The following is a 25,986-nucleotide window of genomic DNA, read 5'->3' on the forward strand; positions in this document are numbered from 1 at the left end:
AGCCAGATACCCAGAAAATAATTTTCTGTAGTAACTCAGATCCCACCCCATCTAACATCCCATCACAGGCCATTGGGCCTATTTACCATGAATATTTAAAGATCAATTAATTACCAAAATCATGTTATCCCTTCATGCCATCTCCTCCATAAACTTATCGAGTTTAATCTTAAAGGAATATGTATAAACAATATGCAGTTGTTGCTTATTATCGACTGGAATAAAGGTATAAATACTTGCTTTAATTATTTATCTGGGTGAGATCTGCCTAGGTGGGGGAAACCCTATGTCCTAGTGCACTCTCTCCCTCTGTGCAATTGCTTGAAATAATAAAGTGTATCTGATTTGCTGCACCCAACCTGAGAGCGAGAACTGTGTTTTTCTCCAACAATTTGGGGGCTCGTCCGGGATGGCAACGCCTGCAGCGACAACGGCAGCTGCTGCAGACCGTTCCCCTTCGAACCCCTTGACACCACAATAGAGGTAAGAGACATTTTGAAAGTTTATTGGGGTATCGGAGGAGGACTGCCTATGAGGCCGTCTGTCCCTTTTGGGCTTACGCCATCCAAACTTATTGATTGTGCAGCAAGATCAGTTACAGAGCGGTGCTGGGGAACTGTTTTGCCGCCCCCAGTAAGGTTAGTTTGATGTGGTGCTGGGGACTTAGTTTTGCCACTCCCAATTAGGTTAATGTACGGTACTGTGGGGTTGTTACCGCCTCACAAAAGGGAAAGATTGTATTAAGCTCGCGATTGGGGCTGTCTCTAATGCAAGCCCAGTGGACTGCACCTCAGTGGATCGGTAAAAGATCCTGACTAAGGGGACTGTCTTTGCATGGCATCGCCTGGCGAGCAGCCTGCCTGGGTCTAGGGTTGTGTGCCTCTATCCATCTTGTCCCTTTCTCCCACGCTTATGAGCCACTGACTAGTCTGACCATCTCACTGCAAGCAATCAGAGGAAGTGGCTCCGTCTCTCTGAGACTAGCCGACGCTCTTTGCTGAAAGGAGGTGTAGGAAGGTTGTGGACATCCTCGATAAATCTTTCCTGTGTGAGTGATCCAAGCGGAAGAGATATTCTTAGCTTATCAGCTCCCTGCAGTATGTCTAGAAAATGTGTGGGGGACAGTTTAAATATTCCCCCATACCCCCTAAGGGTACGCCGACATATCACATGTACATACATTATGGTCCTAGGGCTTGCAGGTATTTGGAAAATTGGAATCTTTACATGCGTGATAATCCATCTAAACAATTCCCACTAGAAGGTACCTTTGATTTAAATAAAATCATACACCTCAGAGGAAGCCACAAAGAGACTCCATGAGTCTCGGAAGCGGAATCTAAAGGACTCCCAGGAAAAATTTAAAACTCAAGTACAGGCTTTGAAAGAAAATGTAAAGCATCTGGATGCCTCCCAAATTATTTTTTGTTAACCCCTCAGCTTCTTTATATTCCCAATTAGTTAAGGCTGAAGTCAAGGAGGGAAAGGAAAGGGTTAATCTGAAAAGTTAGCTTGGCCTAGAGATACGAAGAAATCTGCTTTGTGTTCAAGGTCAAGAATCGACACAGACCATGCCAAGCACAAAAAAAAAAAACCTGCTTTCAGCCTCAGCTGGCTGTGAAGAAAATACAGACAAAGGTAAAACAAAGACAAATAAAATGCAGGACTGAGATTACATTTGCGAAGGTTAGCCACCCGGTGAGACCCAGGAGTCTTTGCAACCCTGGTGCCGATGTGGTGTGGGGATGCTAAAGAAGCCACAGGCAGCTGGCCTGGACTGGAATACCTCCCAAAAGCAGAAGCAAGTTGGAAATTTTTATAGCGTATCTCTGGACAATCTGTGCACAGGATAACCTCCGGTCCATCTCTCTCTCTCTCTCCTACCCCCTGGGCCTGGCCAGCCTGGGAAGTGTGTTTGTGAGTATAAAAGGCAGTCAGGGTTTGAGCAGTAACATTTTTTCTTCCCTTGAGTGCTGTTACTTTATTAATTAATGCTTTAAATTCAGTCACAAGGTGTGTTCTCTTAATCTCCACGCTACGATCCTGTGGTTTTAGCTTGATCAACTAAAGCACAGGCAAATTGGAAATGAAAATCTGTCACAGTTTTAATGGAAAATTGAGGATGGGGAGAACCCTGCAGAGTGCACACCATATATCTGTTTTGCCCTAGATATTTTACGTTTGCTTTGTTTGGCACAATTGGTATTACATGTTAAGAATTGCATGATTAAAGGTGAGCCCCACTCTCAGCCGCAGTAGTTTTGAGAACTGGAGAGGGGTTTAGCATTCCTCTCTCCACCCCAGTCGGTGGTGATAGAGTGCAAGTGTATGTAATCCTGGTTGTAGAAGTCCAGGTTGGTGGAGGGGAGGACTCGCGGAGTCTAGCTCCATGCATATAATCCTTGGCGCATACAACCTTGGCCGTAGCATGCCTGGGGTACAAAAATTCATAGATACCAAGGTCAGAAGGGACCATTCTGATCATCTAATCCGACCTCCTGCACAACACAGGCCACAGAATCTCACCCACCCACTCCTATGAAAAACTTCACCTATGTCTAAGCTAATGAAGTCCTCAAATCGTGGTTTAAAGACTCCAAGGAGCAGAGAATCCTCCCTCAAGTGACCCGTGTTCCATGCTACAGAGGAAGACGAAAAACTTCCAGGGCCTCTCCAATCTGCCCTGGAGAAAAATTTCTTCCCGACCACAAACATGGCAATCAGCTAAACCCTGAGCATATGGGCAAGATTCACCAGCCAGATACTACAGAATTCTTTCTTGGGTAACTCAGATCCCATCCATCCAATATCCCATCTCAGGGGATTAGGCCTATTTACCCTGAATATTTAAAGATCAATTAATTACCAAAATCACATTATCCCATCATACCATCTCCTCCATAAACTTATCGAGTAGAATCTTAAAGCCAGATAGATCTTTTGCCCCCACTGCTTCCCTTGGAAGGCTATTCCAAAACTTCACTCCTCTGATGGTTAGAAACCTTCGTCTAATTTCAAGTCTAAACTTCCTGGTGGCCAGTTTATACCCATTTGTTCTTGTGTCCACATTGGTGCTGAGCTTAAATAATTCCTCTCCCTCTCCTGTATTTATCCCTCTGATATATTTATAGAGAGCAATCATATCTCCCCTCAACCTTCTCTTAGTTAGGCTAAACAAGCCAAGCTCCTTAAGTCTCCTTTCATAAGACAAGTTTTCCATTCCTCGGATCATCCTAGTAGCCCTTCTCTGTACCTGCTCCAGTTTGAATTCATCCTTTTTAAACATGGGAGACCAAAACTGCACACAGTATTCTAGGTGTATCTACCAATGTGATATATGGCATCATGTGCCAGCAATACCCCTCTGCCATGTACATTGGCCAAACTGGACAGTCTCTACGTAAAAGAATGAATGGACACAAATCAGACGTCAAGAATTATAACATTCAAAAACCAGTTGGAGAACACTTCAATCTCTCTGGTCACTCGATCACAGACCTAAGAGTGGCTATACTTCAACAAAAAAGCTTCAAAAACAGACTCCAACGAGAGACTGCTGAATTGGAATTAATTTGCAAACTGGATACAGTTAATTTAGTCTTGAATAGAGACTGGGAATGGATGAGTCATTACACAAAGTAAAACTATTTCCCCATGGTATTTCTCCCCTCACCCCACCCCCCACTGTTCCTCTGATATTCTTGTTAACTGCTGGATTAGCCTACCTTGCTTGTCACCATGAAAGGTTTTCCTCCTCCCCCCCCCCCCCGCTGCTGGTGATGGCTTATCTTAAGTGATCACTCTCCTTACAGTGTGTATGATAAACCCATTGTTTCATGTTCTCTGTGTGTGTGTATATAAATCTCTCCTCTGTTTTTTCCACCAAATGCATCCGATGAAGTGAGCTGTAGCTCACGAAAGCTTATGCTCTAATAAATTTGTTAGTCTCTAAGGTGCCACAAGTACTCCTTTTCTTTTTGAGTATTCTAGGTGAGGTCTCACCAGTGCCTTGTATAATGGTACTAAAACCTCCTTATCCCTACTGGAAATGCCTCTCCTGATGCATCCCAAAACCGCATTAGCTTTTTTCACAGCCATATCACATTGGCAGCTCATAGTCATCCTATGATCAACCAATACTCCAAGGTCCTTCTCCTCTTCCGTTACTTCTAATTGATGCGTCCCCAACTTATAACTAAAATTCTTGTTATTAATCCCTAAATGCATAACTTACACTTCTCACTATTAAATTTCATCCTATTACTAGGAGTTGGGGATAAGGAAAGAGATGTGTACCTGACAGCTAGAATTGAGCAATTAAAAGTATAGATTATGAACCAGGCAGCAACTCAAACCTACACCCGGGATCAGTTGGGACCAGTTGCAAGCCTTAAGACAGGACTTTCATGCAGAAAAGGAAGCACTGGCTAAGCAAGTACCAGTCCTTCAGAGACTTATCAAAATTTAACCATTTGTGCTCAGCATACGCCTTAACAGCAGTGTGTCTGCCATAAAAGGAAATTAAATAGTTAAAACGCCAGTTGGCTGTGTGTTCTGTCCAGGTGATGAGCCTCACAGGGGAGGACTTGGGTAGCCCTTGTGAGTGAGAATATTTAAGAGAAGAGACCAGGAGGGCTGGGGGCTAGTTAAGAAGCCCACCCTCCTTGTTAAATTGGTAGTGGGACAAAGCTGGTGCCCATGGAAGGGACAGTTCAGAGAGAAAAACAAGATCAGGCCCAAGCGGACAGGCAACAGATTGGAAAACAGGTTGGAAACTTGGAGGGCATAGTGAAAGAAAAGGAGTAATAATTACAGGAATGGGAAACTTATATCCCAGAATAATACTTGGAATGGTAAAATCTGAGTTGATTGGGTGTTGTTTTGGGTGATAAGCAAATGATTTAAGAAAGGAAAGTGAGAAGTTAACTCTGTAGTTACTGGAGGGAATTAAGCAGTTGAACTTTGTGAAATACTAGAAAGAAAAATAATTATTGGTTTCTTTGCAGCCATTTTGAAAAAAATGGGCCTTTTCCAAAGGAATGCAATTATACAGTGCTACTTAATTAATATCTTATTAGGCTCCAAGGGGCTACAATAGGTGGTGTCTTCCTTTTCAGATCGCTGTGTGTTTGACAGCAGGAGTTAAAAGTAAAAGGCAATCAAAAGTCTGGTAAAGTTAATTGTGTACTTTTTTAAATAAGAATCTTTAAGCTGTGGATAGCACTGGATCCAAAAGCAAGCCGGAAAGCATCTGTTTTAATGTAAATTACCTAACTGATAAGGTAGAAACCACTGGAACCTGGGCTGCCTATGAAACAAATACAAGAAAATATGGGCAATTCCTCTGTTTTGCCTGCAATTAACAAGGGTATTTGTATAAAAAGGAAATATTTTAAGCAATGACTGCCCAGAAGGGGTAGATCTATGTTCTTTTTGTCTTTCAGAAAATCAGAGAAAACTGATGCCAGCTGAAAAGCAATTCAACATATCATGAATTTACTGGCTCAATAGGAATTATGTTCTGTGTTCTATGTCCTATCTTGTGGTGTTTGTCTTGTGGCCAGAATTGCTGTGTTTAATTTTTCATAGGGCAGTTTAGTTTAAAACTAAATAGAAGGGTTAAATCAAAATGCAGATACTTGTTTTATTCACTTGGAATACAAAGTGTTTGGATAATATCAGGAAATGTGATATACTAAAGTTTAATACTTTTTCTTACTTAAGCAAATGAAATTTCATTGGCCAGATCTTTTAATTGAAAAAAATTGTTGTTAAAATTTGCACACCAACTGTCTTTGGAAACAAGGACATGAAAGGTTAACCCACTCCCCATATTGCACATGGGATCCTTCTGGCTACCTCAAATCTCTAGCCAGAGGGCTGGGGAGGGAGGAAAGGTATTAGACACCAGAGGTTGTACCAAGTGGACTCCTCAAAAGTAGGTGTGCTTGTCCTGGCTTGTTGCTCCAAAGCTCTGTAATAAAGTCATTTTACTAGAAAGGTGTATGTGGCATACATTGAACAATAAGACTAAAGTGCTGTATAATGGGCAAGGTATATGTATTCATTTTTGAACAAAGGTGTGTGAGTGGAAAGTGAAAGTTTCCTTTATAGGTTAAAAGAAGCTAAAGGGGGTGGGGGAAAGAACTGAGGACGAGTTAACTCAATGCTGTAGCTGGCAAGTTCGGTCCAAAGACAAGACGCTGGACGGCCAAGGACACTGCTCCCAGCTAAGACTTGGCTGACAGCCAAGAAAGAGAGGGGGCTTGAATGTGCCCAAACAGCCAGGAGATCTGCAAAACACTGTCAGGCACTAATGAAATATGTTAAGTTTGTTTATACACAGGTGAAGGAAGCACTACCCAAGGATCCTGAACAACCCTGCCACTCGCTAGAACCCAGTCTACATAAAGGTCCATCAGCAAAAGACTGCCCTGACTCCGTGCTGGAAAGGCCCTTACCAAGTCCTGATAACCACTCACACCGCTGTGAAGTGCACAGGACTGACTACCTGGACCCATGCTTCTCACTGCAAAAAGGCCCCTCCACCTTGGAATGATTCCCCAATTGATGATCGGTCTCTCTCTCCTCCTGATGCTGCTGTTCCATCTGTAGAGCAGGGGAAAAGGACAAGGTGAAGTGCTAGTAACCTCTCCCTTGTCCACTGACAGACCTACTGTGCCTTTGAATTTTGCTAGAAGAATCAAAGCATTTCAGGATGATGTGCTAGTAACCTCTCCCCTGTATAATGCAAAACCACAACTGTTCCAAGAGAGAAGGAACGCCCACTCTGCTAAAACCACCAAGATCCAAGGATTCCTGACTACAAAAGACTTTGAGAATTGGTCTCGGTGACAAAGACGGAGCATTGTACATTGGCAGGGAGGGAGTTGTGGGATGTATTCTTGGGAATGTGGAGTGAAGTGGTGGGGTGGGTTTATTCCAGAGGCTGGAATCTGGGCTTATGGGCAAGTACTATCAGAATGCACTGCCCTCCCTAATTGTTTTCCAGATGATGAATATTAAAAACATCTTACAGCCACGAACATTACTCCCACCATCCCCTCTACCTTTGCCACCACTCCTGCAAGTTACCCAAATACAAATGATACTGTATATTCTAATGAAACCTATTGGCCAAGACCTTCACATTTAAGTGGTTTATTGAAACTTGTTCAGAAAATTTATTTTTTAAGGTTCAGAATAGTTCATACGAGAGAACAACTGAATGGAAAACAAATGGATCAGTGGAAATAGAAATATAGGATATCACTACAGATGAACTCTGAGAATCAGAAATTGAGATTAGTGGGTTCTATAGCGAAGTAGATATGATGGTCGTTCCTGGAATCTGTAAAATGTTAGATGAAAGAGGCCCTCATTGTTATTTGGTCACCCAATTAGTGAATAATCAAACATATACCCAAAGAGTTTGTTCTGTCACTGGAAATTTTACCTGTACTGAAATTATTCCAGTAACTAATAATTTAACGCGTACCATATTGCAATATACACCCTCTTATGCCATTGATGCTAAGGCCTCTTGGAAGTATATGAAAGTGTTTAGCCAACAGATGTGATATAGTACTGTACCAGAAAAAGAGATGTAGTAGGATATCGATGTACTGTGATTAATGCTACATTAGGGACTATAAAATTCACACTGCCCTTGTCCAGTTTTCAAATTACCTCTACATGTCCAAATTCTCAATAGGGGCTGCCATTAGGTTAACACAACAAAGGGCCTGGGTTTCCTCTAGAAAGAAGAGGGACTTAGCTGGATCCCGATGGGATGGGGCCAATAGTGCAGCAGCAATTTGGAATATTTATAGAAACCAAGAACACGAAGAGAAATTAGGTCAATTGGAAAAAGCCACTGGCCTTATAACTGGAGCACAACTAACCCAGGTTCAGGCTGGAGTGGGTGAATTACATGTTATCTCTGGTGGTACTGAATATCATTGAGGCTGGGAAGGCATTGTAGTGGGATCTGGCTTGCTCAGAAATTCAGGATTTCCTGAATGACCAGCTGATGGCCATTCAGAGTGATCTCGAGCATCAGGCCTGCCCTTACAGACACTTCAGGAGTATCATCTGATCTATGGGCCATGAGACACACTTGGAGATATTCTGGGTGGAGGTGCAAATGTTTGCAGTGTTCCTTCCAAGCATACGGACCGGTTGGAGGGATGTGGGCTCCCACATACCATATCCTGCCGGGTCCATGGGGAGGATGCATGTGGACTGGGTAATTCACCGAGACATTTGGGAACTTAGACTACCTGGTATGCCTAATAGATTTTTAGTCAGTGCTCCCAGAATAACACCCAACATTTGGATAGGGAGTCAATGGACATTCTGGCTGTAAGAACCCCGACAGCTTAAGTGTGTATGTAAACTGAAGCCAGGGAAAGTTGTCACTGTTCATGACATTGTTTGTTGGGAGGATATGGGACAAGGAACTACCCTGACAGGACACCTACTCTTCCAAGCTAATGATAGCTGTGTGCATGTTGAGGCCACCATATTACAAGATATTCATTTTAATCTCACCACTGCTGCAGGCCTGCGGACAGAATTTTTCAGTCATCCCTTATGTTTCAGATACCCTTTAACTGGACCACCCTAATATCTGATCCATTCCAAATTTTACTTTCACTCTTACCAGAGATTCAGAAAATTTCTCAGTTACAAGGGCAACTTCATATGCTTCAAAATATATATCAAGTTGAAAAGTATGCCTTTCATACCACTTATAGAGTGTCTACCTTATGTACTAAGTATGATGTATTGTGTTTTGTGACTAAAACTGTGCAACAACCCCATTATAGTATTATTGGGGGAATGTTATTGCTTGTATTGTTATATGGTTTAGGGTTATGTTACTGTTGTTGTAAAGAACATAATAAATAATAATAATAACAACAACAATAGTTTTCATGTCCATACTAACCATGCATTGTCATTAAAACCTCCTAAGGTTGAAGTATTTGATGTAGAGTTTGAAATACAAAATTTAATGAAAATGGAAGTTTAAAATTGATAGTTGTGCTGGAAGCACAAAAGGGGGAGCTTGGAAGTAGATAAAGGGAATTTGGATGCAGGCCTCTGAAATGAGCAGGACTCAGGCTAACTCTAGCTTTAATAACTTGAGATTTGTAGAAGCGGGGATAGTGTGAAGCGAGTGGAAAACAACTGTGAAAGAGGCTGTTGTGACCTTATATTAGATAAGAATAGAATGCAGACTATAAGAGAAATGGTAAGAAAAATAAGATATCACAAAGGAATATGTATAAACAATATGCAGTTGTTGCTTATTATTGTCTGGAATAAAGGTATAAATACTTGCTCTAATTGTTTATCTGGGTGAGACCTGCTTAGGTGGGGGAAACCCTGTGTCCTAGTGCACTTTCTCCCTCCATGCAATTGCTTGAGTTAATAAAGTGTATCTGATTTGCTGCACCCAACCTGAGAGTGAGGATTGTGTTTTTTTCCGACAAATAGGAGCAGTTTGATCCTAAAAGAGTAATGTCCTGATTTCCCAGTGTTCGGAGGAGCTTGACTTTATTAGGATTATTAGCATGAGTGAGAACTACTTGCATGAGAAAAGAACTTTAGAACTGGGTCCTTGGAATTCAGAGCGACTCAATACTTCAGCTGGAGAGAAATAAGTGGGTACAGATTTAGAATATTATTTCCTAGCCAGCTTTATACACAATATATACAAAGGTCCTGTTCACACTGTGAAGCTTCACTTTTTTTTTTTTTCCAGAAACAATTTCACATTCAAAATTCCTGTTAAACAGAGCCTTTGAGGGCATATCTACATTGCAGTTTAAGCCCAGGTTTCTAACTCAGGCTCAAGCCTAACCCCCCCTTCTGTCTACACACAAATTGTGCTAATCTAAGGCTCAAACTCAAGGTCTCACAGGGAGGAGGGTCCGAGCCTGAGACAACCCAGGCCCAAAGGGTCAGGTGCTGTTCTTTTGTGGTGTAGACGCAGCCCTACAGGACTTATGCTCTGGGAGTCCACCAAGAGTATTCCACAATCTACCAGCAGATTTTTTTAGCCTCTGGACAGTCAAGTTTGGTGGACAGCCAAGTTTTCCCATATTACACTACAAAGGGCTAGAGTGGCCACATTTTGGGAGGGTGCTAGGAAATCTGCATTTAGTGTGCAGGTGCTGGGTGGTGTAAGGGCCTGTGATATCCTGGAGGTCAGATTAGATGATCCGGCAGTCCCTTCTTGCTTTAAACTCTATGACTCTATATATGACAGAGTTGTCAACAGGACAAGAAAAATTTGAGATATGGCCTGCATAATGCTATATTATGGATGCTGGAGCCCCAGGTTGGGACCCAAGGTTCAACAATTCCTAACCTGGGATTACAAATAAGTGTAGATTCTCAAGCCCTAGGTTAACAAACCCAGGGTCTGCTAGCTTGGGCTTCCATTGCAGTGTAGACATACCCTTTGTTTAAATCCCAATACATAAATACATACTCTTCCCAACAGCTGTATACAACACCCCTGCCACAACCAAGCCACAACCATAGGTGCACACTTTGAGCATGATTTTAACTAAGTGGAGCTGGGTGTTGCCCTTTGTAGCAGGATGCCTGGAGTTTTGTATTGACCATCCTGTTGACAGGGGCTGGAGATTCTAACGGATTCCCACAGACTCACTGTGGCCAGGATAGCTCATTAACTCTACTCTGGAGATAAGGAAGGTACAAGTAGCCTTCTTGGGAGAAGTATCTAGAACTGAAATTTTAGTAAGGGGTAATACTCTCAAACATTTTCCACTTCAGTTATTACACCTGTGACATTCAAGTGAAATATTCCATCCCCTTGAAAACATTGGGACAACATATAATAGTTACAATATAAAAATTTCCCAAACAACTGCAACTTTACTGATCCCCATGTACCCCATGTGTTGCTATTGTTGAAGTTGAATTCCATAAGAGCTGGTGTTCAGATCTGGCCACTACTAGTACAGTACAATAGGGAGAATAATGGACAGAAATGGAGGCAACAAGTACAGGATGACACAGGACAGAAAGGAGGACAGTTACACTGTCATACACAAAACTGTCAGTAATTGGCACCTTTGGCAGGACAAAGCATGCACTGACCAACAGCTTCAACCACCCAGACTAACATGAAGGGGAACTACTGGTCATAAAAAACATATGGCTTGGCATTTCAGACATCAGCTTGTTATTCCAGTATGATTGCGTCTGGAGTTCAAAATCCTGTTTTCTACGGCGTACTGCTCATTTATCTACATAGATGGACAAGTTTCTGTTTATCCTCTGCCATCCCTGGCTTTCCTCACTTCAATTCACTGTTTCTCTGCCCATTCCCTGTGGCACCCTTCCATTAGCTCACTATTAAATCAGCAATACTTAGGCACTTCCTTAAAGCTTCTGCCTTGAACCATATATAGTGACAATAATAGCCATGACCTGCTGACCAAATATAACCTTTACTGAGCTCCATCTAACTTCACCCTGTACTGGCTGGGCACAAGGGAGTTTGTACACATTGCAAAGGATAATTGCCCATGCCAATCGGTGACTAATTAGCATCAGGAATGGAAACGGGATAAAGAACCCAAAAATAACGTGAAGAGGATTTTATCCACCTTTCACTGAAACCCAAGTATCAGTTTCATTTTATACAATGGCAAAACTTTTTAGGCATGACAAGCTATAAAATATTTTTCAATTTAACTGATTGTGTGCACATTGTGCTCCTAATCTATTACATCTTTCAATATAACAAGTGTAGTTACATTATTAGCTTAATCCTGTGGTCTTTGATTAAGACAAATTCCCACTGACTTCAAAGGTGCCTTCCTTGACTAAGGATGTCAGGATCAAACTAGGAAAAATTGACATTTCCACTGAGCGAAGTCCAGTGAAGAGCAACAAAAATGATTAAAGGTCTAGAAAACATAACCTCTGAGGGAAGATTGAAAAAAAAATGGGGTTTGTTCAGTCTGGAGAAGAGAAGACTGAGGGGGGGTATGATAACAGTTTTTGAGTACATAAAAGGTTATTACAAGGATGGGGGGGGAGAAACTATTCTTGTTAACCTCTGAGGATAGGACAAAAAGAAATGGACTTAAATTACAGCAAGGGTGGTTTAGGTCGGACATTAGGAAAAACTTCCTAACTGTCAGGGTGGTTAAGTACTGTAATAAATTGCCTAGGAAAGTTTTTGAATCTCTGTCATTGGAAATTTTTAAGAGCAGGTTAGACAAACACCTGTCAGGGATGGTCGATATCTTGATGTGTATATATCTTGAAATGAAAAGCTAAACTTTTATTTCCCTCTCCGGAAGAGGAAAGAAACATCTCTCTTAGACAGTCCGTAAATGTTGGAGGAAGATCCTGCCTTGAGTGCAGGGGACTGGATTAGACCTCTCAAGATCCCTTCAAGTCCTAGATTCTACTAAATTCACATCACCCACATAAAACAAGAGCAGCCAGGTTTTATCTGGGTGAAGTGGCAGGAGACTCTTTGGGTAAAAAGGCACATACTTATTTTATGGACTAGAAAAGCAATTACAGGGCCCTTGCATCCTTTCTATGGATCCAATAACTCCCTTCCTGACTCCAGTTCCCAATACTGGCCTAAATGGAGTTGGTACAGAGACTCCTCAATGGTATGTTGAGAGGTATTGATGAGCTATCCACCTGTAATTGCTGCATAGGTAATCTGCAAGGCTTAAGTCAAGGGTGGGCAAACTTTTTGGCCCAAGGGCCACATCAGAGTTGCAAAACTGTATGGAGAGCCAGGTAGGGAAGGCTGTGCCTCCGCAAACAGCCAGGCCCCCTCCCCCTATCCGCCTCCTCCAACTTTCCACCCCCTGACTTCCCCCCTCAGAATCCCCCACCCATCCAACCCCCCCTGCTCCTTGTCCTATAACTGCCCCATCCCAGGACCCCCCACCCCAATCACCCACTGGGACCCCACCTGCCATCCAACCCCCCTGCTCCCTGTCCCCTGACTGCCCCAACCCCTGTCCACATCTCCCGCCCCCGACAGGCCTCCCAAGATTCTCACGCCTAATCCAACCCCCCCATTCCCCATCCCCTGACCGCCCCCCCAGAATCCCCACCCCATCCAACCGCCCCCGCTCCCTGTCCCTGACTTCCCCCCAGAACACCCCGCTCCCTTACCATGCTAGTGCCAGCTGCACCGCCCGGGAGGAGCAGCGGGCCAGAGAGCTGGCGGCACAGCGGCAGGGGAGGGGGACTAGCGGAAGAGGAGCCGGGGGCTAGCCTTCCTGGCCGGGAGCTCAGGGGCTGGGCAGGACAGTCCCGTGGGCAGGATGTGGCCTGCGGGTTGCCCACCTCTGGCTTAAGTGGGGTGCAGGGCCTTGCACAGGAGCTCTGCATCAAGATGAATTTCATCCAAAAGTGTAACTCTAATGATATACAAAGTATCAAAACAGGTTCAACCTCTTGCAGTTTTTTCCCCCAGTCCTTAAAAATTAATACATCCTACTAATTCTTAATAATAGAAATGAGCATCTTATAGTATCGTGAAACTTGGTTAAAAGAAATTGGCTATATTGATACAAGTTGATATCAGGTCAGGTGTTTTTTTTTTATTTTATTTTAGTGTATAAAAAGGCAGGTCTATTAGTGAAAAGTCAAAAGAGGAGATGATTTAGTCATTGATTTCACTATAGTTGCCAAGCAACCATGTTTATAAAAATCTAACATTTCATTAACATCAAAAAGGGGAAAATTTCATGTGTGCTGATTTTGATAAAAATCTAGAAATACCAAAATTGGTCTATTTCTTAGTATCTACTTTGAATTTTTAAAAAAAGGAGCTTTTATTGTAGATTTGAAGAATGAAAATATCCACTTCCTTGAATCTGAACCAAGGTATTTTGTCATAACAGCCTTAGTCCACGTAAGATAAAACAACTGACCCTTAACTTCTTTTCTAACAAAATTTGAAGCTGTTTTTTCATTAGAGTTTGAGAATACCTCCTAACATGGAGAAACAGAATTCACCAAACTATTATTTTCCAGGTAAGTAACACTAATAGGTGAATCAGCTGTAATAAGATTGGTAAAGGATAAGGAAAATAATGAAAAACAGAGATTATGTCTCACAATAGTACTATATATGATCACGGGCACACTTAGGTTTTGTAGATCTTGTTCATATTAAAGAAAACCTAGCAAAATACTGTATGTAGCCCGTGGCCAAGTGTTTTATTGCAAATACAGATGTAAAATACATCGTTTCTCGGGGTGCTGGAACAATTTGTATAGTGAGGATGCTGAGAGCCATTGAACCAAACTGCGAAGGCTGTATGTGCTGGAATCCACTTCAAGCCAGGGGGGTGCAGCAGCACCGATGTCGTTTCTTACAGATTTTCAATAGGAGCAGGCAGATTTGCTATTATGTTCCCAGCCCAGTGCGGTGATGTCCCTGTAAATACACATTCGTTTCTCGCAGTGCTGAATTTCTTTCCAAGCAATCAGAAGGAGTTGTTCCATTCTCCTGCCTCGCCTAGGTCTTCCCCTAGCCTCTGCGTTTCGCCCTGAAGCACAGGGACGCCCAGGGAAGTATTCCCGAGTGAGTGAGAGCGCGCACAGGTCGCGCTGCCCAGCGAGCCTTCCATGGAAATGACAGGGACGCCTCCCAGGCCGGGCGGGGAAGAGTCACTCGCTCTCCCCTCGCCCTAGCAACGCCCGGGACACTTCCCCGCTCCGTTCACACGCAAACCGGGGCGGCTGCCCACGCCGCCCCCTCCTCACTCACGCCCCAAGGGCGGCGGGACCCGGGGGGCTCCCCCCGCGCTGGGGGCGCGCGCTCTGCGCGCGGGGGAATCCCTGCGCGTGAGGCGGCGCGCGCGCCTGGGAGAGCAGGGCCAGGGCGGGCGAGGGTGCAGGTGCGCGGCCCGGGGACAAGGCGCGCGCCCGCAGCCGGTGGAATCGCGTGACGTTTCACGGCGGGGGGGGGGGGGTCACACGCGCGCTCGCACCTGCTGTGCCCCGGCAGCCCAACCCCCCCTCAGGTAGCCGGGGCCGCCCCGCCCCGCCCCGCCTCACCTCGAACAGGGGGCCGATCCTATTCTTCTCCAGGTAGGCTTGGATCCTGCTTTGCTGGTGCGCCGCCATCAGGAGCCGAGCGGCCGCGGCGGGGGGCCCGGCTCACTCTCCCGCAGGCGCGGGGCTCTCTGGCGGCGGAGGCGGGCAGGGCCCCCCGCAGGGGGGAGACGAAAGCCCAAGTCGCAGGGACGGAGGCAACTCAGGGAACTGGGGCTCGCCAGCGCCGGGCGGGCGGGGCGGGCGGCTGCCCTCAGGCAGCTGCGGGGGCGAGGCGCCGGCCGGAGCGGGGCAGGCGGGCGTCTGGGTCGGCTCCTGGGTTGCCGGAGCCGCCGCTCCGCTCCCCCGGCCACCGCGCTCGCCTCGCCCAGCTGCCTCCCTACATACAGCGCAGCCCGCGGCGGGGCCGGTGCTGCTCCCCCCAGCGCCGCTGGCTCTTCGGCGGCCGCTCGCACACACGGGACCAAAGCCCGCAGCCTCCCGCTAGATCAGCCGCGGCCGGGCTGCTAGCGCGACACACGGTACCACGCCTCCCCCGCTGGCTGAAGTTTCCTGGCGAGCTCGGGGAAACTGACTGTCATCGGCCACGGTTAATATCCAGGCGAGGTAACGTGGGGATGGGGGCGGGGCGGGGAGGGAAGGGGCTGTACAGACGAGCCTCACACCCCTCATTTGCATATTGATTGAAAAGGAACGGATCAAACTCTAGTAAATGATTAGTTGGGCACATGCGGCATGGGGGGGGGGGGGGTGCTGCGTGTATCCAATTCTTCCCCTTCCTCCCCGGTTTTATTCTGCCTCAAATTATTTTCTTTGTAACGATGAAGTTTCTAGCTGCCTATGTGCTGACGGCACTGTGCATGGTAATAAAACAATGTAAAATACATATCGACCTTTCCCTTCTATCAGTACCTGGACCCCGGTAACCACGGGCCCTCATCCAAATCTCATTAACGTCAACATAAAAATCACCTGGTTTTAGAGGCAGCTGGATTACGGTCGAAACCAAGAGAACAGTACTTATTGCTTCCGCACGTCAGGCAAATACCTCTTCACTTTATCTGGAAGCAAAGTCATAACCATCCTTCTCCCTTTCAAAAAAGAATATTTTAACGAAACACAGGTTTCAAGATTTAAGCATTCCATGCTTTTATTCATCAGCAGGAATTAGTTCTGCTTTGTCAGAATTCACTGTTTAATTTTGAACTATTTTAACCCCATGCTCTCTTTTTATTTTAAATTCTCCTACAAGAAAAACAAAGAGCTATGAAGTGTGTCCAGTTATGCTGAACATTCAGCATATCTGCTGAATCAGGCTTTCTAGTCCATAGCACCACCATGTCAGGCAATGCTCAAATGTTCAACAAATTCAAGTGGAATTCAAGCAAAAGATGCTCCTGATTCAAATTTTCTTTGAGAGGAAGGTGAATTTTGAATAATGAGTTCTGGTCCCACATTTACTGAGTACTGTTTACATTGCTTTTCATTTCAAAGACTTGTCCCTTGCTGTAGAAGGAGGTCAGGTATGAGCACCTTTTACAAATACATCTTATACTGCACCCTTTTTGCAGTTGGGCAGCAGTGGGTGTGATGCCCCCTGTGTACCTGTGAGTTCAGAGAGACATTGTGCACAGTGTTCTTTGCTGATGCAGTTGTTTTCACCACTGACATCCAAAACCAGCAACACATGGATTTTATTTTCTAAAATAGCCACCAATGGCACAGGGTCTTTCTACATTAGGATTCTGAGATTTTTAGATCTTTTTGGCACTCAAGTCTTCTATGTACATATCAGCCCATAGTTTTTTGGGGAGAGGTGTGCTCTGGTTACAGTGCATGGCATCGCTAGAATTATTTGGCACTAAAACCATTCTAACCAGCCCAGTAAGGATGAAGAGCAATGGTGGAGAATCAACAACAGACTCTCTTACACTGAGGTGGAGTTTCTTACCCCACCTCAGTGTAAGAGAAAAAAGGGCATGAATGTACTTTTATAGCCTCTCATGGACAATACAGCTGGCATAAATTACAGCAGTCCTTAGGCTGCTCTAACAGCGCACAGGGACCTGATTGCACAAAGCAACAATAGGATCAGCAAAGTACTGCTGCTCCATAAAGGTCAGAAGAGAGGAAGTTCACTGGCAACAATTCAAATAAAACAACAGCTGTAATAAAGATTTTAAAGTAGGCTAACCCATCTAATCTACGCTTGCACATCCTTCCAGAATTACACTTTGTGCAATTTAGCTGCACCTCAAGATCTAGCCCTCAGTTTTATACATCTTTTTGTTTTCTTATGTCTCTTGCTATTTTGTCTCTTATTTCTCTCTCCCCCACCATTTATTCACCCTCAGCTGTAAACTAGTCTTCAGACTTTCTAGTTTAGTATCCACCATAAAGAGCCGAGTTGACAGAGCTATTGTAACAAAACCAGGAGGGGTCATCACCAAGGACAGAGCCCAGGGCTTACAGCACCAAAAGCACAACTACTACCTTTGTAAATAAAGGCATCCTATGATCTCATGGAACAACTTTCTTAGATGTAAATAGCAGATTCATGGCCTCTATGTGGACCAGACACTACAGGGAGACATAATCACAGATATTTCCTTACCAAGAGCCTGAAAGTTACTATCCAGAGTGGACTGCATGTTACTGTTTTCTGGCTGAAAGTTTCTCACAGCTCTCTAATGGAAAGCTTGCCTGTTGCTGAAGTGTAGGAGTACAGGTATTTCCTGCAGAGTGTGGGCTCAGTGGCATGATAGAGTGGGAACAAGAAGCTTCAGAGTTAGCACATTTTTTCACTTTATCCGACAGAGCTCAAACAATACAGTCATCAGCTGTTTGGTATAAGCAACATTAAGATCTCTAAAAATAAGTGACTGCAATTTGTAAAGTGTGTGTGTCTGTCTCAGTTGGCTGTTAGGAAAACATTTTTAAAAAGTAAATTTTAAACAAGCTTTTAAAAACTAAGGACACTAATATAGCTCCTTTTAAAATGGATTGTCAATTAATTTTAATGAAGCATTACAGATTTTAGAACATGTATAATTTATATTAATTCTAGTATTCTGTTTTGTATGAGGAATTGTATACTAGGCTACTTTTCAACAAAACAATATAATAGTCTTTCATTTAGTGCTGTTTTAGATATCTAACAGCAATTTTAAAAAAAAGCTTATGTTTCTTCATATATAAGCAGTATATTTTTAGTGGGAGTGAGATTTGTTATTGAAAGAGTATACAGGCTGTGTTTCCTATGTAATAGTCTTCACTGAACTCTAAGAACAAAATGGTTGCAGGAATTCTCACTCAGGGAAGTAGAGAGGTATAGTACACAGAAAGCAAAAGGTATCACTGTTTCCACAAAAAGTAAATAGTAGAAAACAGTAGTAAAAGCTGGGATGCAGACAGAAAAAGTAGAGGTTGTATTATAACCCTATTCTATTCAGGTTCTTATACCTCCTCACCTCTGAGCACTCTCCAATAGTGCATTAAATGATGTGACTAACATCTGTCACACTTCGTGTGTGTACTCTCATCCTCTCCCCAGGGGAATAAGTGTGTGCAATGGATGCAATGGAGTGTCTCCTTTCAATAGGGTGTTTTTTGTTTTGACCCATTTGGTTGCAGGGACTTCCCTGTACAATTCCAGCTACCATAATGATATTCTATATAATCTCAGTAATAAGTCATTCATTGCATTTCCAACATTAAGGGCCCAATTTTCAAAGGTGCTGAACACTTGCCATTCCTATCAATTTTAGTTGGAGTTGTTGAAAATCAGACCCTAGATGTGTATATTAAAAAAAAAAAAGTATTCTGCAGAATAAGTGGAACAGGCATTGCTTAGCAGAAAAGGAAGATGATGAGTCGGCTGTCTGTAAAGGCACCCTGTGGGTCACAAACACCAAGTGTCAAGTCAACAATTTCCCTCTCAGCTAAAAGTTGATCCATATGCTCTGCATGAAGCTTGTTTCCAGATGGCATTTTGAGTGCGAGAGAGATTTCATTACATAAAAGGGAAATGTGGAAATGCATATATCACAGAGATACACATAGCTTTGAGAATCCCAATAAGTACTGTATGCTGCAGTTATCAAAAAAATTAATCATAAATCCCATACTAAAACATTTATAAAGCAATTAGAAAACAAAACAAACATTATTAGAGGGCACATTAAAAGAAATCCAATATTATCTGATTTTTTTTAATGTTTTCTAGCCCCCAAATTACGGTTTACTTTGTCAGGTCACATTTTTTTCTTTAATATGAAATAATTTTACACAGGAGGATAAGCTTATAAAGAAGCATTGATACATAATATTTGCTACAAACCAAACAATCCAAAAACACCATCTTCATAAGAATCCAGAGGAAGAGAGAAAAATGTTTTCATTATTATTTCTATTTTCTATCTTTTACTTCTCTACTTTCATGCTTTGTTTCTGTAGAGTTGGATTTTTTATGCAAAGTCAGTTTCTATATCAAGAAGAGGTGAGAGAGCCATCAGTCAATGGTCACTACAATGGCTTTAACTGTGTACGTTGCTTTTACTTTCAAAAATGTAACTGAAGTGCCTTTAAAGAAAACCTCCCAGTGATTTTTATTCCCCTGTCCCTTTCTTTCTGAGTTATCTTAATCAAAATAAAGTCCATCTCTAAATGCCTATATCTTATGTAAATGGTACCCTTCCTCATCCCTAAAGCATGCCCTTGCAAGTTTGACCTTTTTTTTCCATGATGTTTAAAATAATGGTGATCTAGCAGTTCTTGACCTAGACTGTTGTCATCTAACTTCTTATTTAGTATTCTTCTAAACCAGGGGTGGGCAAATTTTTTGGCCTGAGGGCCACATCTGGGTGGAGAAATTATATGCAAGGCCATGAATGTAGGGTTGGGGTTGGGGAGAGAGTGTGGGGTGTGGGAAGGGATGTGATATGCAGGAAGGGGCTCAGGGCAAGGGGTTGGGTGCAGGAGGCATGTGGGGTACATTGGGAACTCAGGGCAGGTGGTTGGGGTGCAGAGTCTGGCAGGGGGTTGGGGTGCAGCACAGGGTTAGGGGGATCAGGGCAAGGGGTTGGGGTGCAGGAGGGGTTCAGAGTGCAGGCTCCGGCCCGGGACCGCTTACCTCGGACGGCTCTGGGTGGCAGCAGCCTGCAGCAGGGCTAAGGCAGGCTCCCCTGCTCTATACGTGGATCTCTGGCTCAGATACTCTCTTAGAAACAAATTGAAGTCTCTAACTGCATTGTTCAATTTATCCTTTATCCCAGATAAGGTCATTCACAAACCCTGTTTGCCATCATCACCTGTATGAATTAATGCTAAAGGGTTAGTATAAGTTTTTTTTTTTAAAATAATCTTAATAAAGGCTTTCTCCCCTTAAACATCAGCCTTGAATTTCCTTCCTTTTTCTGAAATTCACACCAAGATGAAGGCTACACAACTTTAAATTCAACCCTGATTTAGATATGAAGGACTCCTTTGACTTCAGTGGAGACCCACCTGCTTACATCAAGGCTGAATTTGGTTCTTTATATCTTTTGATCTACATTTATATAATGTGTATATATATAATTTGCATATTATGATTGATACCTCAGACTGGCCACTAATGCTCAGATTCTGTTGCAATACATTTCCTATTACCTTTAGAACAAGAACCCTTGGGAATCTCATGAATTTTATATATTCTGGGACTCATGCAACTAGGAAAAGAATTAAGCCCTTAGAAACTGTGGATTCAGAAAGCAGTAATGTGCTTTGAGTGGGATGAGTAGCTAGGCCTCTGGGAGAGAATGTTCTGCTTCCTCTTATTCTGGGATGCAAATTATGCAAGTTTCCTTCTTCATATTCACCTTACTCCTTGCAATGGCTGATTTGGGAATCGTTTCTTCTAGTTCTTTTCAGCAAATAGTTTTTCTGCACTGGGAAATTCACCTAACCATAAACTTTGCCAGCTGGATAAAGTTAAGGTCATACTACCAATCCAGCCATTAGAATGTAATAATGTTTAATTCTTTTGTTTAAAATTGTTTTTCATTCACTTGATTTAATTCAGAATAGATTAGGCCATTTCAGCTTAGTTATAGGAGGAAATGCATGATCTCCCCGCACCCAGAGACCATTTCCTGCTGATGGAAAGCAATATGTGAGAGCTAGGTATTATTATTATTAAGTATATTAAAAGTGTTTACCTGTATAAGTTTACAGGTTGAACACTGTTTGTGTTGGGGGGAGGGAGGAGCTTGAGGAAAAAATTGATTGTGAAAAATTTCAGCCCTCCTTTTGCCTGCAAACAGCAACTTTAGAAATAAACAGTGGCTTCTAACGCATGTCTCCCATACCTGGTTAGGCATCTTCAAATTAAGTTCCTTTTGTTTAACTATGCAGTGTTTACAGTGCATTTATTAAAACACAATACACTGCTTAAAAGGTCTAGGTTCTATCACAGGCTACATTTGTATTCAGCAATATTGACACTCCAGGCCTATAGTAATTAACAGCTTTGTAATGTAAATTGAAGATTATATTCCTCTTTCTACAGCAGAGGTGGGCAAACTGCAGCCCGTGGGCCACATGCAGCCCACAGGACCGTCCTGCCTGGCCGGGGATGCTAGCCCTGGCCCCTCCCCTGCTGTCCCCTCTCCCTCGCAGCCTCAGCTTGCTATACTGCCAGCGCTCTGGGTGGCAGGGCTGCAGCATGGCTGGCTCTGGATGTACGGCACGGCTGGCAGTCCTGCTGCTCTGAGCGGCATGGTAAGGGGGCAGGGAGCGGGGGAGTTGGATAAGGGGCAGGCAGTCCTGGGGAGCAATCAGGGAATGGGGAACGGGGGGGTTGGATAAGGGGTGGGGTCCCGGGGGGGGCCGTTATGGGTTCTGAGGGGGGTAGTCATGGGGTGGGAGGGGGGGATAGAGAGTGAGGGCCAGGCTGTTTTGGGGGAGGCGCAGCCTTCCCTACCCGGCCCTTCATACAGTTTCGGAACTCTGATGTGGCCGTCAGGCCAAAAAGTTTGCCCACCCCTGTTCTACATTTTGTTTCAATTATTAACCAGTATTAAACAAACAACATTAGCAGCACAAATCAGATTCCTGCATGCAACTCTTCCTGCCTAATACCGCTTTGCATGAGTACTTGTTTGTGTAGCAGCCCCATCCCCATGGATTGTCAATGGGGACTGAACTAAGACCCTTCAGCATGGATTGTGTTAGGCCAGGTATATACTAGGAGTGCTTTACCAGTCTTGGCATACTGGTATGGATGCAGCTTATACTGACAAAAAATGTACATTTGCTAGTATAGTTTATTCCAGCTCCCCATAGCGAAATAAGCAATATCAGCCAAAATTACAGATTGACAGTAAAACTGCATCTATGGTAGCGGCTTTTGCCAGCACAGCTATATTGGTCAGGGATCACACCACTTCACCCTTTTAACCAAGACAGCGATGCTGGTAGAAGTTTGTAGCAGAGACCTAGATTTAAAAAGGCGCAAATGTTCTAGCTGGCAGCTGTAGCTCTTATCATCCTATGTGGATCAGGCAGCCACTAGAGGGGAGGAAGAGTCACATGCTGATGTGGATTACATTTGCAAGCTGTTCTGTGCAAGAAACCTCAGGCTCAGACCTTCTATAAACAAGTGCTGTATCTTTATCAACTAGCAGTTTCAACTCAGGTTCTATTCCCACAACTTTATGAATGCACATTATGCTTCTATACCAAGGTTACCTTAGAGTCTACATACATGGAAATATTTTTATACTAACTAAATAGCTATTGTCAGTGTTAGAACTGCAAGAGGCACATCCTCATTAACTTTACTGGTCAATTATTTAGGCCCTGATCCAGCCAGCATTCTTACATGTATTTAGCTTCACACGTTTGTAGGCCCATTAAAGCATGTGTGGCTTTAATGAGCCCACACATGCTTAAAGATAAGCACATGTTAAAGTACTTTGCTGGATCAGGACCTTAGCTAATGCATATAATCCTTTTTGTTAGGAGAATCTTAGAGAGCCAATTAAATTGGTTTTCTGGCTGCTTTTAACTGCCAAGGCAGACCCAAGAAATAGTTCTGGACGGTTTATAACAGTATTGCCAACTCCAAGCATTCAAAAATCATTCGTCAGGGCCAAGATCATCATGAGATTAGCTTTATAACTATGCAGTTTAAAAAATACAGTAATTTATTGTAATTGGGTTCCTTTTGATTATGTTTTGGTTTTTAAGCTGTTAGAGTTCACATTTTCAAGTTTTTCTCCACAGCCATGAGGGCTAGAAACTTACTTTATTTTAAACAAAAGCTGAGATCTCATATAATTATGAACAGCAGCTGGAGAAAAACGTTAAACATTTCAAGCCTTGTGATTTAAAAAAGTGAGATGAAAACACTGCTAAATCCTCTGCTCCAATCTTAATGGAGTAAAATTTGGAGAAGTTACCCAGGGGCAGCAGTTGGAAGGAACATTTACTAACCTAAAGGTCCTTGTCTTTACGATGTGAAAGTCCATGCAGATAGATGCATTCTGCATTGTGTTCTAAAGGAAGCAAGAGATGAAGTCATCCTGATTTCCGGAAGTAGAAATACATGCCGAATAATTTGGGTGGAATCCATAAAGAGACTAAACCTTGGTCTACACTATGAGTTTAGGTTGTATTTAGCAGCATTAGATCGATTTAACCCTGCACCCGTCCACACAACAAAGCCATTTACTTCAACTTAAAGGGTTCTTAAAATCGATTTCTGTACTCCTCCCCGATGAGGGGATTAGCGCTGAAATTGACTTTGCTGGGTCAAATTTGGGGTTGTGTGGTCGCAATTCAATGGTATTGGCCTCCGGGAGCTATCCCAGAGTGCTCTATTGTGACCACTCTGGACAGTGCTCTCAACTCAGATGCACTGGCCAGGTAGACAGGAAAAGGCCTGCAAACTTTTGAATCTCATTTCCTGTTTGGCCAGCGTGGCAAGCTGCAAGTGAGTGCAGATCTCATCAGCAGAGATGACCACGATGGAGTCCCAGAATCAGAAAAAAGCTCCAGCATGGACCGAAGTACGGGATCTGATTGCTATATGGGGAGACGAATCCATACTATCAGAACTCCATTCCAAAAGACGAAATGCTCAAACATTTGAAAAAAATCTCCAAGGGCATGAAGGACAGAGGCTATAACAGGGACCCGCAGCATTGCTGTGTGAAACTTAAGGAGTTCAGGCAAGCCTATCAAAAAAATAGAGAGGCAAACGGCTTCTTGGAGTCAGAGCCCCAGACATGCCACTTCTATGATGAGCTGCATGCCATTCTAGGGGGTGCAGCCACCACTACCCCACCCGTGTGCTTTGACTCAATGGATTATCGTGCAACAGGGATGCGCATTTTGGGGACGAGGAAGATGATAGCACACAGCAAGCAAGTGGAGAACCATTTTCCCCAAGAGCCAGGAACTGTTTCTCACCCTGGACCTGGAGCCAGTACCCCCGAACCCACCCAAGATGGGCTCCCGGACCAGCCAGGAGGAGAAGGGACCTCTGGTGAGTGTACCTTTGTAAACATGTTTTAAAAGCAAGCATGTTTAATGATTAATTTGCGGCCAGTACAGTTATTAGAAAAGTCTGTTAACGTGTCTGGGAACGGAGCAGAAATCTTCCAGGGACATCTCCATAAAGCTCTCCTGGATGTACTCCCAAAGCCTTTGCAAAAGGTTTCTGGGGAGGGCAGCCTTTTTCCATCCTCCATGGTAGGATACTTTACCACGCCAGGCCAGTAGCACAGAGTCTGGAGTCATTGCATAACAAAGCATGGCAGCATATGGTCCCGGTGTTTGCTGGCATTCAAGCAACATCCGTTCTTTATCTCTCTGTGTTATCCTCAGGAGAGTGATATCATTCATGGTCACTTGGTTGAAATAGGGTAATTTTATTAAGGGGACATTCAGAGGTGGCCATTCCTGCTGGGCTGTTTGCCTGTGGCTGAACAGAAATCTTCCCCGCTGTTAACCATGTGGTGGGGGGGGAGGGGTGAAGCCATCATCGCAGAGAATTGGGTGTGTGGAGGGGGGTTTAGCTGGGTTTGTGCTGCACGTTAACTCGAAAACCGCAGCCCCTCCTTTTAAATTGCCAACCCATTTTAAATGGCCAACCCAACAGCTGTTTGGTACAGGAAATGAGGGTGCTGCTGTTTGAAACCATTCCCACATGTTATGAAGGTTAAAGAAGCCAAAAGACTGTGGCTTACCATGGCTGCCTGCAAGCCGAGTTCTGCTGTCTGCTCCCTGCATGTGATCTCACACACCAAACCGGCAGACCCTCAATATAAAAGGCAAAATGCAACCTTGTACCGAATGCACATGTGCTATGTAATGTTAACAGCAAGGTTCACCCTGAAAGAATCTACCCATTGTTCTCTAAAATGTCTTTTTAACTACTACTTCCTTTTTTTTTTTTGCTCCCATAGCTGCAAATGTTTCAGCGCTCACACTATCATCTCCTTCCCAGAGGCTAGTGAAGATTAGAAGGCGAAAAAAATGCACTCGCGATGAAATGTTCTCTGAGCTCATGCAGTCCTCCCACACTGAAAGAATCCAGCAAAATGCGTGGAGGCAGACAATGTTAGAGTCCAGGAAAGCACAATATGAACACAAGGACAGGTGGCAGGTTGAAGATAAAAAGTGGCCGGTTGAAGATGATAGGTGGCGTCAGCTTGCTGATAGAAGGCAGGAGGCAATGCTGAGGCTACTCGAGGATCAAACTGATATGCTCTGGCGTATGGCTGAGGTGCAGGAAAGGCAGCATAAGCACAGACTGCTGCTACAGCCCCTGTGTAACCAACCGCCCTCTTCCCCAAGTTCCATAGCCTCCTCACCCAGATGCCCAAGAATGCAGTGGGGGAGGCCTCCGGGCAC

At 43.8% G+C, this 25,986-nt stretch overlaps 1 protein-coding gene across 2 annotated transcripts in view; it reads right to left on the minus strand.

The window, feature by feature from the left end:
• Positions 1-15,686, minus strand: part of C2H8orf34 (chromosome 2 C8orf34 homolog) — a 258,751-nt gene extending 243,065 nt beyond the window's left edge. The window contains exon 1 of one of the 2 annotated variants that reach the window (XM_038389172.2): positions 15,091-15,686. In XM_038389172.2, coding sequence (XP_038245100.1) covers positions 15,091-15,159 — 69 coding nt within the window. In that variant the 5' untranslated portion in view covers positions 15,160-15,686. The remainder of the gene's footprint in view (positions 1-15,090) is intronic. The other variant, XM_038389171.2, reaches the window with a different exon arrangement.
• Between the last annotated feature and the right edge of the window lie 10,300 nt (positions 15,687-25,986).

Source organism: Dermochelys coriacea, chromosome 2 (genome assembly GCF_009764565.3).
Source record: "Dermochelys coriacea isolate rDerCor1 chromosome 2, rDerCor1.pri.v4, whole genome shotgun sequence".
In the NCBI taxonomy this organism is placed as follows: Eukaryota; Metazoa; Chordata; order Testudines; family Dermochelyidae; genus Dermochelys; species Dermochelys coriacea.